The sequence below is a fragment of the Onychomys torridus genome, chromosome 2 (genome assembly GCF_903995425.1).
Source record: "Onychomys torridus chromosome 2, mOncTor1.1, whole genome shotgun sequence".
NCBI classification, from domain to species: Eukaryota; Metazoa; Chordata; class Mammalia; order Rodentia; family Cricetidae; genus Onychomys; species Onychomys torridus.
In genome coordinates this window covers 3,914,444-3,927,520 of record NC_050444.1, presented here as the reverse complement: position 1 = coordinate 3,927,520, position 13,077 = coordinate 3,914,444, and the positions used below count along the sequence as shown (strand labels likewise).

At 38.0% G+C, this 13,077-nt stretch overlaps 1 protein-coding gene across 1 annotated transcript in view; it reads left to right on the top strand.

Moving 5' to 3' along the window:
- The window catches only part of LOC118577601 (acyl-protein thioesterase 1), a 34,760-nt gene extending 22,001 nt beyond the window's left edge, over window positions 1-12,759 (top strand). Inside the window, exons 3-9 of the mRNA XM_036178001.1 lie at window positions 706-771; window positions 2,078-2,125; window positions 3,490-3,560; window positions 6,071-6,144; window positions 9,031-9,132; window positions 10,325-10,501; window positions 12,058-12,759. Of these exons, the coding sequence (XP_036033894.1) occupies window positions 706-771; window positions 2,078-2,125; window positions 3,490-3,560; window positions 6,071-6,144; window positions 9,031-9,132; window positions 10,325-10,501; window positions 12,058-12,111 (592 nt within the window). The 3' untranslated portion in view covers window positions 12,112-12,759. The remainder of the gene's footprint in view (window positions 1-705; window positions 772-2,077; window positions 2,126-3,489; window positions 3,561-6,070; window positions 6,145-9,030; window positions 9,133-10,324; window positions 10,502-12,057) is intronic.
- Window positions 12,760-13,077: the final 318 nt, after the last annotated feature.

Genomic DNA, 13,077 nt, shown 5'->3' with positions numbered 1-13,077 from the left:
TATTATCTTCAACTTCTGTGAAGAATTGTTGGAATGTTGATGGGAATTTCATTTAATCTGTAGATTCCTTTTAGTAGGATGGCCATTTCACAGTGTTAATCCTACCAACTCATGAGTATGGGCAGTTATTCCATCTTCTGTTGTCTTCTTCAATTTCTTTGTTTAGCGTCTTAAAGTTTTTATTATACAGGTCTTTCATTTGTTCATTATAAGACGTGTGTGTGTGTGTGTGTGTGTGTGTGTGTGTGTGTGTGTGTGTATGTGTGTGTATCTTAGAATAACTATATTTTGAATGCATAGTTTTTAGAATATATATTGTTGTGAAAGGTACTGTTTCCCTAATTTTCTTTTCAATATGTTTGTCATTTGTACATAGGAAGACTATGGATTTTAGTGTTGGTTTTGTGTATAGCTACTTTCCTGGAGTTTTTGAAGGTTTTTTAATGTATCAAATCGTATCATCTAGCAGCAGTATCTGTTGACAGTCAGAACTCACGAGAGCATCCTTCTCTGTGGAGCCAAATGTTGGAGAATGGCCATTGCTCCCAGGTCAGCAGTGGTGCTCAGTAGCACAATCTCCTTACTCATACAGCACTCTAGGGAGCTAACCTTTGACCTCACTGAAGCCGTAAATATCAGTTCTGTATCAGTTTACTAGAATTTAAAGCAGTATTTAATAGCATGGTTTTAATAATTTTCTACCAGGCACGGATGGGCAGAAGCCTTTGCAGGTATCAGAAGTTCCCACATCAAATACATTTGTCCACATGCGTGAGTATTTCTAATATTTAGGTTTTTTCCTTCAGAATCTAGAACAAATTGTAATAGGTTTGCTTTTCCAAAAAAATATTTGAATACAATTGTTTACCTCTTAGGTAAAAAAAAAAAAAAAGACTACTAACACTCCTTAAAGCTAAAATAGTCTCTTGGTTAAATTAGGGGGAAAAAATCCATTGTTTGAAATTTAAGATATTTTTCTAGAGGTCAAATGAACTTAAAGCCACAACAATTCTTTTAGATACATAAGTACCTGCAGAGTTCCAAGGATACCTATGTGTTATCTATTAAACAGGTTACCGGCTAGATTTGTGAGAAATCTTCATGCTATTGAAGATGCCCATGTCTTATTAATTAAAGGCAATGTGATATACTGTCATAAACAGGATCTCAGTACCTAGCTCTGAAAATGTTTTCTGGTGTCAGGGAACTAGCAAGTTTTGAGCAAACTCAGAAAACCAATAAGCTTAGATGAAAGGTTACTAAGAACAGCCGGGGGAGGCTAAAAGCATCGGGTCCACACCAGTAGGTTAGGGCTTATGCCTCAGAAATGACAAGACAACTGAGGTGACAGGATAGGGAGTGAGGTCTGAGGGTTTTCTTGTCTGGCAGCAGAGAGTCTGACTTACCTCTCTGTAGGCTACAGCTGAATGCTCTAGCTAGAGTGGCCAGCCCAAGCAAGAGACAGAATTCTTGACTATTTGAATTTCCACCATATTTGCCCCTAAATTGAATTGCTGTAAAGATGTTTCCTAATCTGGGGAAGTTTGTTTTCCTAAAATATTGAATTGGTTTTGTTGTATGAATCAGGAGGAGGGTGGAATTGGTAACTTAAGAGTATAGTCGTGTTTCTTTCCTTTTGTACCAGACGTTTTGGTTGCTCAGCCTATTTTTCATTCCAGATTTGGGTTGGACATAATGAACACTAAGGTAGAACTTATATTTATTTATAGGTCTAATCAAGCAAGTACATAACTAGGGAATAAACAATGTAATACAAGCATATGGAGATTAATGGTACAGTAGCTAGCAATAAATTGCTCTTACCAAAGTCATATTGTTTTCGTCTTTCCAGTTGTCTTAGTCCCTAAAAGTTACAGTTAGGCCACTGAGACAAAAAGTACTTGTAATGAGCCAAGTTTAGTCCTGAGCCAACTTAGTCCTCTGCAACAGCTGTTCTGTCTTCAGGAAACCGATGTGGGACAAAGGGTCAGAGGTGTGAAAGGCACCCTATGTTAAAGCCATGCTGCTATATTTGGCTCTGTTATCCTGATGTGTGGTTTGTTTCTTTCCCACATAGGCCCATTATGCCTGTTACATTAAACATGAATATGGCTATGCCTTCCTGGTAAGTAAGTGTTTGCTTTCTCATTAAGAACCTTTTAGTCATCGAGCAGTGCTGGCATACATACTTTTAGTCCCAGCATTGGGGAGGCAGAGGCAAGTGGATCTCTATGAGTTCAAGGCCAGTATGGTCTATAGTGTGAATTCTAGAACAGCCAGGGCTACGTAGAGAAACTCTTTTTCAAAAAACAAACTAAAAAAAAAAAACCTTTTAATCTTTTCAGAAGAGCTCTTGTGTATATCCCTATTTTTTGTTTGTTTGTTTGTTTGTTTTTTATTAGATATTCTTAAATTGAAAGAGAACATTTAAGCTTAACCGGTTTTTCTTTTTTCTTTTTTTTCTTTTAATTTAAAAATTTTTTTCATGTTACATACCAACCACAGTTCCCCCTCTCCCTTCCTCCTGCTCCTTCCCCATCTTCCCCCTACCCCAACCCCCATCCACTCCTCAGAGATTGTAAGGCCTTTCATGGTGAGTCAACAAAGCCTGGTACATCAAGTTGAGGCATGCCCAAGCCCCACCCACCCACCCACCCCCTGGCATCAAGGCTGAGCAATGTTTCCCTCCATAGGGAATGGGCTCCCAAAAGCCAGCTCATGAACCAGGATTAAATCTTGGTCCCACTGCCAGGGGCCCCACAGACAGACCAAGCCATACAACTGTCACCCACATTCAGAGGGCCTAGTTTGGTGTCCTGCAGGTTTCCCAGCTGTCCGTCCAAAGTCCATGAGCTCTCACTAGCTCAGGTCATCTGTTTCTGTGGGTTTCCCCACCATGATCTTGTCCCTCCCCCCATACAGTCCTTCCTTCCTTTCATCAGCTGAACCCAATGTGCTCAGCCCAGTGCCTAGCCATGGATCTGCTTCCATCAGTCACTGGATGAAGGCTCTATGATAACAATTAAGGTAGTCACTAATCTGATTACAGGGGAAGGCCAGTTCAGGCACCTTCTCCATTACTGTTAAGAGTTTAAACTTAACCTTTATTCCAGTATTCATGCTTAATAACTGTGAGTTAACAAGCTATATAAAAGGTAGAAAAACAAGAGTGAATAATAAGAGAAATCTATCCTGCTGCTTGGTGTTTGTTGGGATCATTAATCCAACATTTGAGTCATGACACATGCACACCGATTACACCACAGCATCTTTGATCTGCTAACTCCTTGCCTTCCTGGCTGGCTGGTTGGATGTTTAGGTCATTTCCCTTGTAGCCCTGTCAAGATGCCTCTCATGCCCTTCACAGCCAGAAAGAAGAGTGAGTAAGTGTCCATTTCTCTACAGACTAACTTGAAGTTAGTAAACTTATTTGCCAGATATGGTGCTTTTAGAATCTAACAGTTCTTTTCTCGTGGTCTTATTTTCTAGGTTTGATATTATTGGACTTTCACCAGATTCTCAGGAGGATGAATCTGGAATTAAACAGGCAGCAGAAAATGGTGAGTACCAAAAGAGTAAAGGCAAACACATCAATAAATGTTTCTAGTAGATTCAGTAGTTAAATTTTTATTAAATATTGTTTTTAGTAGGTTGAACAGTTAAATTTGATTAAATGTGCTATAGTTATGTGTTTTTAAGAGCCAATCCTTTTGTCCCTTTCCCTTACTTCCTGCCTTCTTGTTCCTCCCTCCCTTTCTTTTCTCCTCCCTTCCTCCCTTTGTCATACTGGGGACTAACCAAGGGCCTCACAAATACCAGACAAGCACACTGTCTCCATTCTCATTACCCTCTCTTATCTGTAGTCAGTGGTGTCATTTATCAAATTTGAGCTCTGTCGGATAGGGATTTTGTCTTGATTGATATAAGCAAAGCTGAGTGTTGTGGTGCCCATATATAATCGCAACTCTTGGGAATCTGAGGCAAGAGGATTGCTGTGAGATATAGCCAGCCTGGATTGCACAGCAAACGCTGTCTCAAAACAAAAACAGATAGGCAGTGGAGGAAATAGTACTCTGTTGGATAGTTGTATATAGGTATTAAAAGAGACTTGAAGTAAAGACAGTGACGTAAAGGTAACTAACAGTAAAAGTCACACAGATGGCTAATGTTAGTGAAGTAATAATAGATTCCATGACTTATCACTTAGCTTCTTCCCAGCTAGTCATTGCTTATAAATTGTCTCTTTTAACAGTTCTGTAAAGTTGGTATTCCATTCTCCTTTATAAGTACTGTTTTGTGATAGAAAACAGATTAACTTACTGAGATAAGTAATTTTTAAGAACTGCACAGAAAAGAGCCTTTTCTTTTACATATGTGTTGGAGTCAGACTGTCTTTGGTTTTCATATAATGCAGTGACTGGCAATGACTTAGAAAAGTCTGTGGGCCACATTAGAAGAAACCAGTCCAGCTGAGAACTGATAACAGCAGAATCTTAGAGCCATGTACATGAGCTGCTCTTTCTACTTTTATATTTATTTGAAGTTTTCCAAAATAGATGAAAAACTAAAACCCAGAGATATCATTTTATTCTTTTTAAAAACAACTTGAAATCTTTGAGATAGTTAATGTGTTTTGACTGTATTTTCTCTATCTGGGGATGTGAAACCCTGATCAGTGACTTTTTAGATTATCAGAATGTACATTAATGCCAGAATCCTAGAGTCAAGGTTTTGTCTTAAGATTAAATAAGAAAAATATTTATTTTGGTATAAGTGTGTTAGAACGTGTGGAGGATGGAAGAGCTGCCCTGGTTACTAAGCCCCTGAGTAAACGAGTCTCTTAAAACAACAGAGTTTTTGGTTATTTCTTTCCCGTCAAATGAATATTGAAGGGAATGAAGGCTAGAGAGTTCGGGAAGACAAGGATGGATATGCTATTGGATAAAGTCAGTGCTGCCTCTGGGAAGGGCATTGTGCCTACGCTCTTAGGTAGAATGTGACTGAATTTGGAGCCCACTGCTCTACACGTGGCTGTTTTCAGTGCGGTTTGTTAAACATTTTTGTTTTGTACCACATAGATTACATCATCAGTTGGTGAAATCTAGAAAGTGAAGCTAAATATTCTCAGGCCCCTGGGCTGGGTGGAGTTAATGTGCCTCAAACCCACAGGGGTGGCCCTCTGACGGTGGGGCTGTCTCTGCCCTCAGCTCCTGTGTCTCATAGTTCTTTCGTTGCCTGCTGTAATACCCACTGTCTCATACTGTTCATACTAGTTGGACTACCTTTTCTTTTTCATACAAACTTTAAGAACTAATTTAAAAAAAAGAAAATTAATTTTTGTTTGTTTTGAGACAGGGCTGTCCTGGCTTTCCTCACTCTGTAGACCAGGCTGCCCTCAAACTCACAGAGATCTACCTGCCTCTGCATTAAAGGCTTGAGCCACTACACCCAGCTAAAATTTTTTTATAAACTAAAAATAACTTCAGATTTGGACATAGCTGTCTATAACTGCAGTTCCAGGAATTCTGACACCCTCTTCTGGACTCTGGGCACCAGACACACACAGGTACACACAGAATTTCAAATGCCTCCCCCATCATTTACTGTTTCTATTTAAACAGAATCCTAATCATTTGAATTATAGGAAAAAATAATGCAGCAGCTTTTAAAAATATGACTAATGGTGTTAGACACTGTAAGCCACAAATTACATAATCTTTAAATGTATTCTGTTTTAAAATGACAAGTTTTACCTAATTTCTGTTTAGTTTATTGGACAGAAGTATATAATGAACACTAGAACTAACTAACCATAAATAAAAGGACATACAGCTCTCTGTGAGGAGAAAATATATAACAGGAAATTATAAAAGTGTTAAGCTCAGCTACCCCTGGAGAGCCTGAGAAGTTACATCATGAAACTACATGTCACTTCATGTTTTAAAGTAGAATGCTTCAAGGTTTCATTCACTTCTGTCTTTAATAGACTCTGCTTCTGTTATTTTTATCAGATTTTTAGTTATCTCAGTGGACTTAACTTTGAAAATATTTATATTTTTCTTATTTTTAGTAAAAGCTTTGATAGATCAAGAGGTAAAGAATGGCATTCCCTCTAACAGAATTATTTTGGGAGGATTTTCTCAGGTAAGTTTGATTGGTGTGTCCATACCATCAGCATATTGATCTACAAGTTTGTACCTTCAATTGTGTTTCTTTGAAAGAGTCTCTTATTTGGACCTGTTACAGAATCTTAGATGATATAGGTGCTGAGTTAAAGTTGAATTGGACTGGACAAAATTTCTGCCTCATACATTTTCATTACTTATTTATTTTCTAGTTTCTTACCACAGTCACATTTTTCTTTTAGATTGCCTTCGAATGGCCTGGTGTGGTGATGCACACCTTTAATCCTAGCACTCAAGGAGGTGGAGGCAGGTGGATCTCTGTGAGTTTGAGTCCTACCTAGTCTACAAAGTGAGTTTCAGGACAGTTGAAAGGCAGACAAACCCTGTCTTGAGAAACCACACATACACACACACACACACACACACACACACACACAGAGAGAGAGAGAGAGAGAGAGAGAGAGGAGAGAGGAGAGAGAGAGAGAAAGAGAGGGAGAGGTGTAAATTTACTTAATCCCTTATTTCAAGGTTTTTTTTTTTTTCCCCCCCGAGTCAGGGTTTCTCTATATAGCCAGGGCTGTCCTGGAACTTGCTCTGTAGAACAGGCTGGCCTCGAACTCACAGAGATCCATCTGCCTCTGCCTTCTGAATGCTGGAATCAAAGGCAAGTGCCACCACCGGCCGGGTAGAATATACTGTCTTAAAGTAACTGCAATGTGCTAGTTAGGCTTCTTTTAGTGAAATAGGACTGTAAGGGGACAGGTGTAAGTGCCTAGGTTTCTAAGATGTAAGTACTGTATTACTTGTGTTACTTTCTTCAGCCTGATCTTTGTGTTGACCTTACATCCTTCTTGGTTTGTTTTGTAGTGCTAGTGATTGCCCTAGGTCCTAGCACAAGCTGAACAAGAAGCTCTTTATCATGAAGTTATATCCTTACTTTGAACTTACATTTTTACTCACCAGTTTCTAAGTAACCTGTTCCCAGAATGCTCTAGCTTCTAATCTCCTCAGTCAATAACTATGACAAATGTCAGAATTCTGGAATCAGTTGAGACAATACACTCAATGGAATGTTGTATGTATGTTAATGTGGTTAATACAATACATTAAAAAGGTAATATTGATGGGACCTGCACAGTGGTTAAGAGCACTTTCTCTTCCAGAGGACCCAGGTTCAATGACAGTTCTCAACTATCTGCAACTCTAGCTCTAGAGGATCCGATACCCTCACACAGACATACAGACAAAACAGCAATGCATGCCTTTAATCTCAGCACTCGGGAGGCATGATCTCTGAGTTCATGGCCAGCCTAGTCTACAGAACAAGTTCCAGGACAGCCAGAGGTACACAGAAAAACTATTTGGAAAAACACAAGAACAAAATAACTTTAAATAAAAAGGTGTTGTTGATATATGGCCTTTGTCTAGATAATACAAAACATGCATACCCACACAAGCATAAAGGCCAAAAAAAGTATAATGTGCTCATAGTTGTTGTTATTTGATACTGATTGCAACCTATAGAAACTAATTCCTAGGGCTGGGCTCAGGCAGTATAGTGCTTACCACAAAGCCATAAGGTGCTGAGTTTGGATCCCTGGACCCTGTGTAAAAAGCTGATTGTCATGGCAGACATCCATAGCCCTGCTGCTAGGGAAATGGCAACAGACAGATTGCCTGAGCTACCTGGCCCCCCAGCCTTGAGTAAGTCCAGGTTTATTCAGAAACCAGAGTCCATGTCTCAAAAAGAAGGTGGAAAACAATTGTGGAAGATACCTGACTTCAACCTCTGACCTCCACACTAACACTCCATACACCTAAGGAAACCCATTCCAGATACTTTTAGGCAAGAAGTCACTTATAAGTGTGTAGCATCATTGTATCAAGGAAACTGAAAATAAAACTACCGCCTAGAAAAGAGTTAATACTTGGCAAGCCATCAGGACTCTCTCGTCATCATTTCTTCCCCTACTTACCTGTTTATTTGCCTTTCCACCAACCGTTAGCCGTGTTAGCTTTTACAGCTCTGGGGTTTACATGTTGCGTTTCTAACCATATAGAGATGGCCTTGTAAGTAACTGAATTCCAATCCCACAGTCCTGAGAGAAAGAACATCACTGCTTGGGAACAGAAAGTCTCTCAGGCTGGACAGTCATGGCGCACGCCTTTAATCCCAGCACTGGGGAGACAGAGGCAGGCAGATCTCTGTGAGTTTGAGGCCAGCCTGGTCTACAGAGCGAGTTCCAGGACAGGCTCCAAAACTTCACAGAGAAATCCTGTCTTGAAAAACCAAAAAAAAAAAAAAAAAAAAAAAGAGGAAAGAAAGTCTCTCATGCCCCGATGTGCTCCAGGCCTGGTCAGGGTGTGGCATCTAGATGGCTCACAACACCTGGTGTGTTGTGAGCTAGGTGGGCAAATCTCTAAAGGTATCTGCTATTCCATCTGTATTGTCTTAGATTTCTGTTTTGGAAAAATCACCTAAATCTCATTTGGAGTTTATATCTAAGACTTTTCAGATAGGAAAATGAGAGAACTATAAATTCAGACTGCTCTTAAGCCATGCTATGCTCTAAGTGGAGATCTTATATTGGTGTATTTTCTTGGAGGTAGAGATCCATCCTCTATGAGTATATAGTTTCATTCTTTACCTGACTTGATTTTTTTTCCCCTTTGGTTTTTCAAGACAAGGTTTCTCTGTGTACCCTTGGCTATCCTGAAATTGGAAACCATGCTGGCCTCAAACTCCAGAGATCCACTTGCCTCTTGTCTCCCAAGTGCACCACCACGTCCAGCTTACCTGGTTTGATTTAACACAGTATATTTTCTTATGGACATTACTAATCAGAATTCTCTCACACGCTTTTGGCAGAACTGTGCTCCAGTTAACTCCCTGCTTCTGTTCCAGGGAGGCGCTTTATCTTTATACACTGCTCTTACCACGCAGCAGAAACTGGCCGGCGTCACTGCGCTCAGTTGCTGGCTTCCACTTCGGGCTTCGTTTCCACAGGTAGCTTGCTTGCGTGGTTCGAGAAACAAGATTACAGAGCTAGGACATAGCAGAAAGTATTTAGGAGCAAGTCATCTTTTCTTCTAATTAATGAACTTTTTATCTTTTTTAGAAGATCTAGGTTTATAGAAAATTTGAGTGGAAATAAAGAGTTCTCTTATTCCTCCTTTCCACTCCACACACAGCCTCCCCTACGCTAGACATTCCACACTACAGTGGTACCATTACATCAGTTGGTGAATGTACACTGAAACATCTCTACTACCCAAAATTAATGTTTTACATCAGTTACCTTATTTTAAAAGTATTTATTTGAACCTTTGTGGTGTATTACTACACTTGATCTGTATATCCTTCTTATGTTTTATATAGATAGAAGAAGAACTTACAGTCCTGTCCTACATTTAATTATTTGGTACATTTTAAGATACATATTCACACACACACTTTAACTCAAATTTTAAATGTTTAGTCCTTTGCAGAATTTTACTATAAAATTGTAATTTATTTTAACAGTGGTGTAATATGCTATCAGAGATGTGGAGATTCTTTATTTTACTTCTTGTTTTTGGTGCTGGAGATTAATCTCAGACCTTGAACATGCTAGTCAAGTCTTACTTCTGTGTTCAAGTTGCTATTATGTTTTCTCTTAAGCTAGTACACTGATGAGGCTGACCTTAAATCTGTGATCCTCTTACCCCAGCCTCCCCAGTGCTGGGGTTGCAGGTATACCAATTTGCCACACTCCAAATTCACATTCTATTCTAGATAAGAGTTCAGTTTTTTTGTCATGTAATAACTTTTCAGTGTACTATACATAATAGATTGCTAACTCTCTTATTTAATTTGGTCGTAAAGTTGAGAAGAACATAACTTACCTAATGTGCCCTAATAGTTATTGATTACCTCTCATGTCAACATACTGAAAATGAAAGATGAATTAAAATGTAATTGGCTTAAAGAAACTGATTCATTGGAAACATGTATTACAATACATGGCAAAATAATCATGTATCCCCATAGAAGTTTAAATTAAAGATGTTGGGAGAGCATAAGGTTAGATGATTTACTTGACCAAAATATGTGACTGAATTATGAGTAATAGCATATGCATATATATATAGTTTTTAGGAGTCTGGCATGGTGCTTCATATATTTGATGAATAACATTCCTTTTATATTTGTTTTACAGGGTCCTATCAATAGCACTAATAGAGATATTTCTGTTCTCCAGTGCCATGGAGATTGTGATCCTTTAGTTCCCCTAATGTTTGGTTCTCTTACTGTTGAAAAACTAAAAACACTGATAAATCCATCCAATGTAACCTTCAAAATCTATGAAGGCATGATGCACGGCTCATGTCAGCAGGTAGGTGTCTGGAAGCAGTGATTATAGCCACGACTTTAATATCTCCCATGTTATATTTTTGAGACAAATAACACTTGGATGTTGGTGATTTACAATGAATTCATAACTGAATCAATTTAACACAATTTTCAATGATAGCTTACTCAATTAAATTTTAAAAATCTGTTACCTTTTACAAATGAGCATATAATATATATATATATATATATATATATATATATATATTTGTAATAATCCAAAGGCCAATTTATAAATATACATTTTTATTCAGTAATATTTAAGTTACAATAAATAAGAGCCTTCTTTAATGAAATGGGAGAAAGACTATGAGTAGAAGGTGATAAAGATATTTGATGAGAGGATAACTTAAATCATATGATCATCTGGGACCGTAGCTGGATTATGCTACCTCAAAAGAGGAGAACAAGATTGGGTGAGTATTAATAGAAGAAGTCGAGAGGGATCAGGGTTTTGGGGAACTTGTATTACATGCTCTTTGTCCTCTTGGTGAAGTAGGAGATACAGTTACTTAAAAGAGAAAGACCTGGATGGGTTTGGGATGCTTGTAATGGCCTAGAATAAAATTTGATTAGCCCAATCGCTGGGGTGTAGTCCAAGCTAACACTGTTGTACAACCATTAAGCAAGGTTAAATCATTTGCTTTAGGCACAAAGGAAGTGGGTAGTAATGTGATGTACACAGAAAGACCAATGTGCCTAGAATTCTAGAGAGCCTTCCATCCCCCACACCCTGAAAGGAGCTGTTGAATCCACAAGAGTAGGGAGTCACTAAACCCTCAAGACTCGGGGGTGGCTGAAGACCCTGAGCATCTTGAGAACTATACATATAAATGAGTTCTTGTGCTGGCATTTGAAAACTTTGGGCTGATCAGCATGAATGAGAGGATGGGGGTGGAATATTGTAGGAAACTGAGATAGGGCTTTAAAGTGTTGTAAAATAGATTTCTCTCATGCCATAGCTCTTCTCAGTGATGCAAGGTTGGAAGTTCACTGCAAAGCTAGATTGTTAACCAGTGAGGACCAGGAGCTTGAGGAAAGGAGGAGATGGGTTCAGACCTAGGAGGCTTCCAGGAGAAATTTACCTTCTTTTTTCCCAAGGACTGACATACATACATTCTTTCAAATGGGTAGCTGTATGCCATTCTTTATGAAAGGCACACACAAAAAGAGATTAGCTATGTATCATTTCATTCTAATGAGGAAATTCACTGATGCTCAGTTGTTAGTCAGTAGACATTATTAAACTTCTCTGTATAGGTTATTGTCATTCTGAACTTCCTGACTCCCCAGTGTTTTATTTGTGTGTCAGAAAATACAGACTTCATGGAACTAGATAGTATGAGAGCATTTATTTCAGTGTATAGCAATAATCCTAAGAGATGTTAACAAAATTTCTATTGGGAGCCTCATTTTTCTTACATGCACTTTTACTATAGTAGTGAAATATCTCACCTATATGGATTTTATTACTGGCAATCTTGGAATTGTAATTTTTTACTTATGTAGCTGTTTATTAAATCATTTTTTTCCAAATAGGAAATGATGGATGTCAAGCAGTTCATTGATAAACTCCTACCTCCAATTGATTGACGTCACTAAGAGGCCTTGTGTAGATGTTCACCAGCATCACTGTAGTAGAGTATAAACCCTTTCCCATGCCTGATCATAAAACTTCTAATGTTTGCAGTATTAAAATGTTTTACAAATACATACCAATGATACAGACTAAATGATGTCTCCCTCATGGGAAATGTGTGATCCTTTTAAGTTTCTATACATATATCTGTATTATACAATCCAGAATGTACTAGTATTAAAATAGATGAAAAGAAGCAGCTAGCTTCTTTTTCTCAAATTAATTCAACAAAATAAAATACCACAACCAGAATTTTATTATATCATTTGAAGATTACTAGTATGCTCACTGAAAATTTGTTCAGGTCTAAACATACTGTTAGGATAATCTGTAAGTGACTTTTTAATGCTGAGAGTTAGACTGTGGTCTTACTCAATTGTTTAGTCACCATGCAGTGTCTATTTTTATATGTGTAATCATATATACATGACTGTAATACATAAGGACTAGATGGTATTACATTATCCCTGATACTAGGATAATGCTTTTTAAGTGTCAGAAAAGTAATACTGTTCTCTTCAATTAATGGTCCTTTTACTGGGGGGCCAGGCTGTTCTTTTCCTTCTACTTAATTTTTCCCCTCTCAAGAAACAAAGAAGTTTCTTTCTTGATTTTTTTCATAGAAGACCAATATTGCCTCTCTGCCATAAAAAAAAAAAAACCTGTCAATATATATACTATAATTTGACATTTTGAATCACACACATACAGTATTCCAAATCTAGTAATGTAAAAAGAAACAAAACATCACTTAAGCTTATGTATTTCAAATAACTGCACCATAGTCCAACTTTAGACTGTAGAGTTATTGGCATTTTTAGTACTGGTAATAATTCTGTGGTTTTATTTTTCTGTAAAAGACTTAAAAGAGTAAATAATATCTTGGCATGTTCAGAAATAAATATTTAAGACCAGTATTG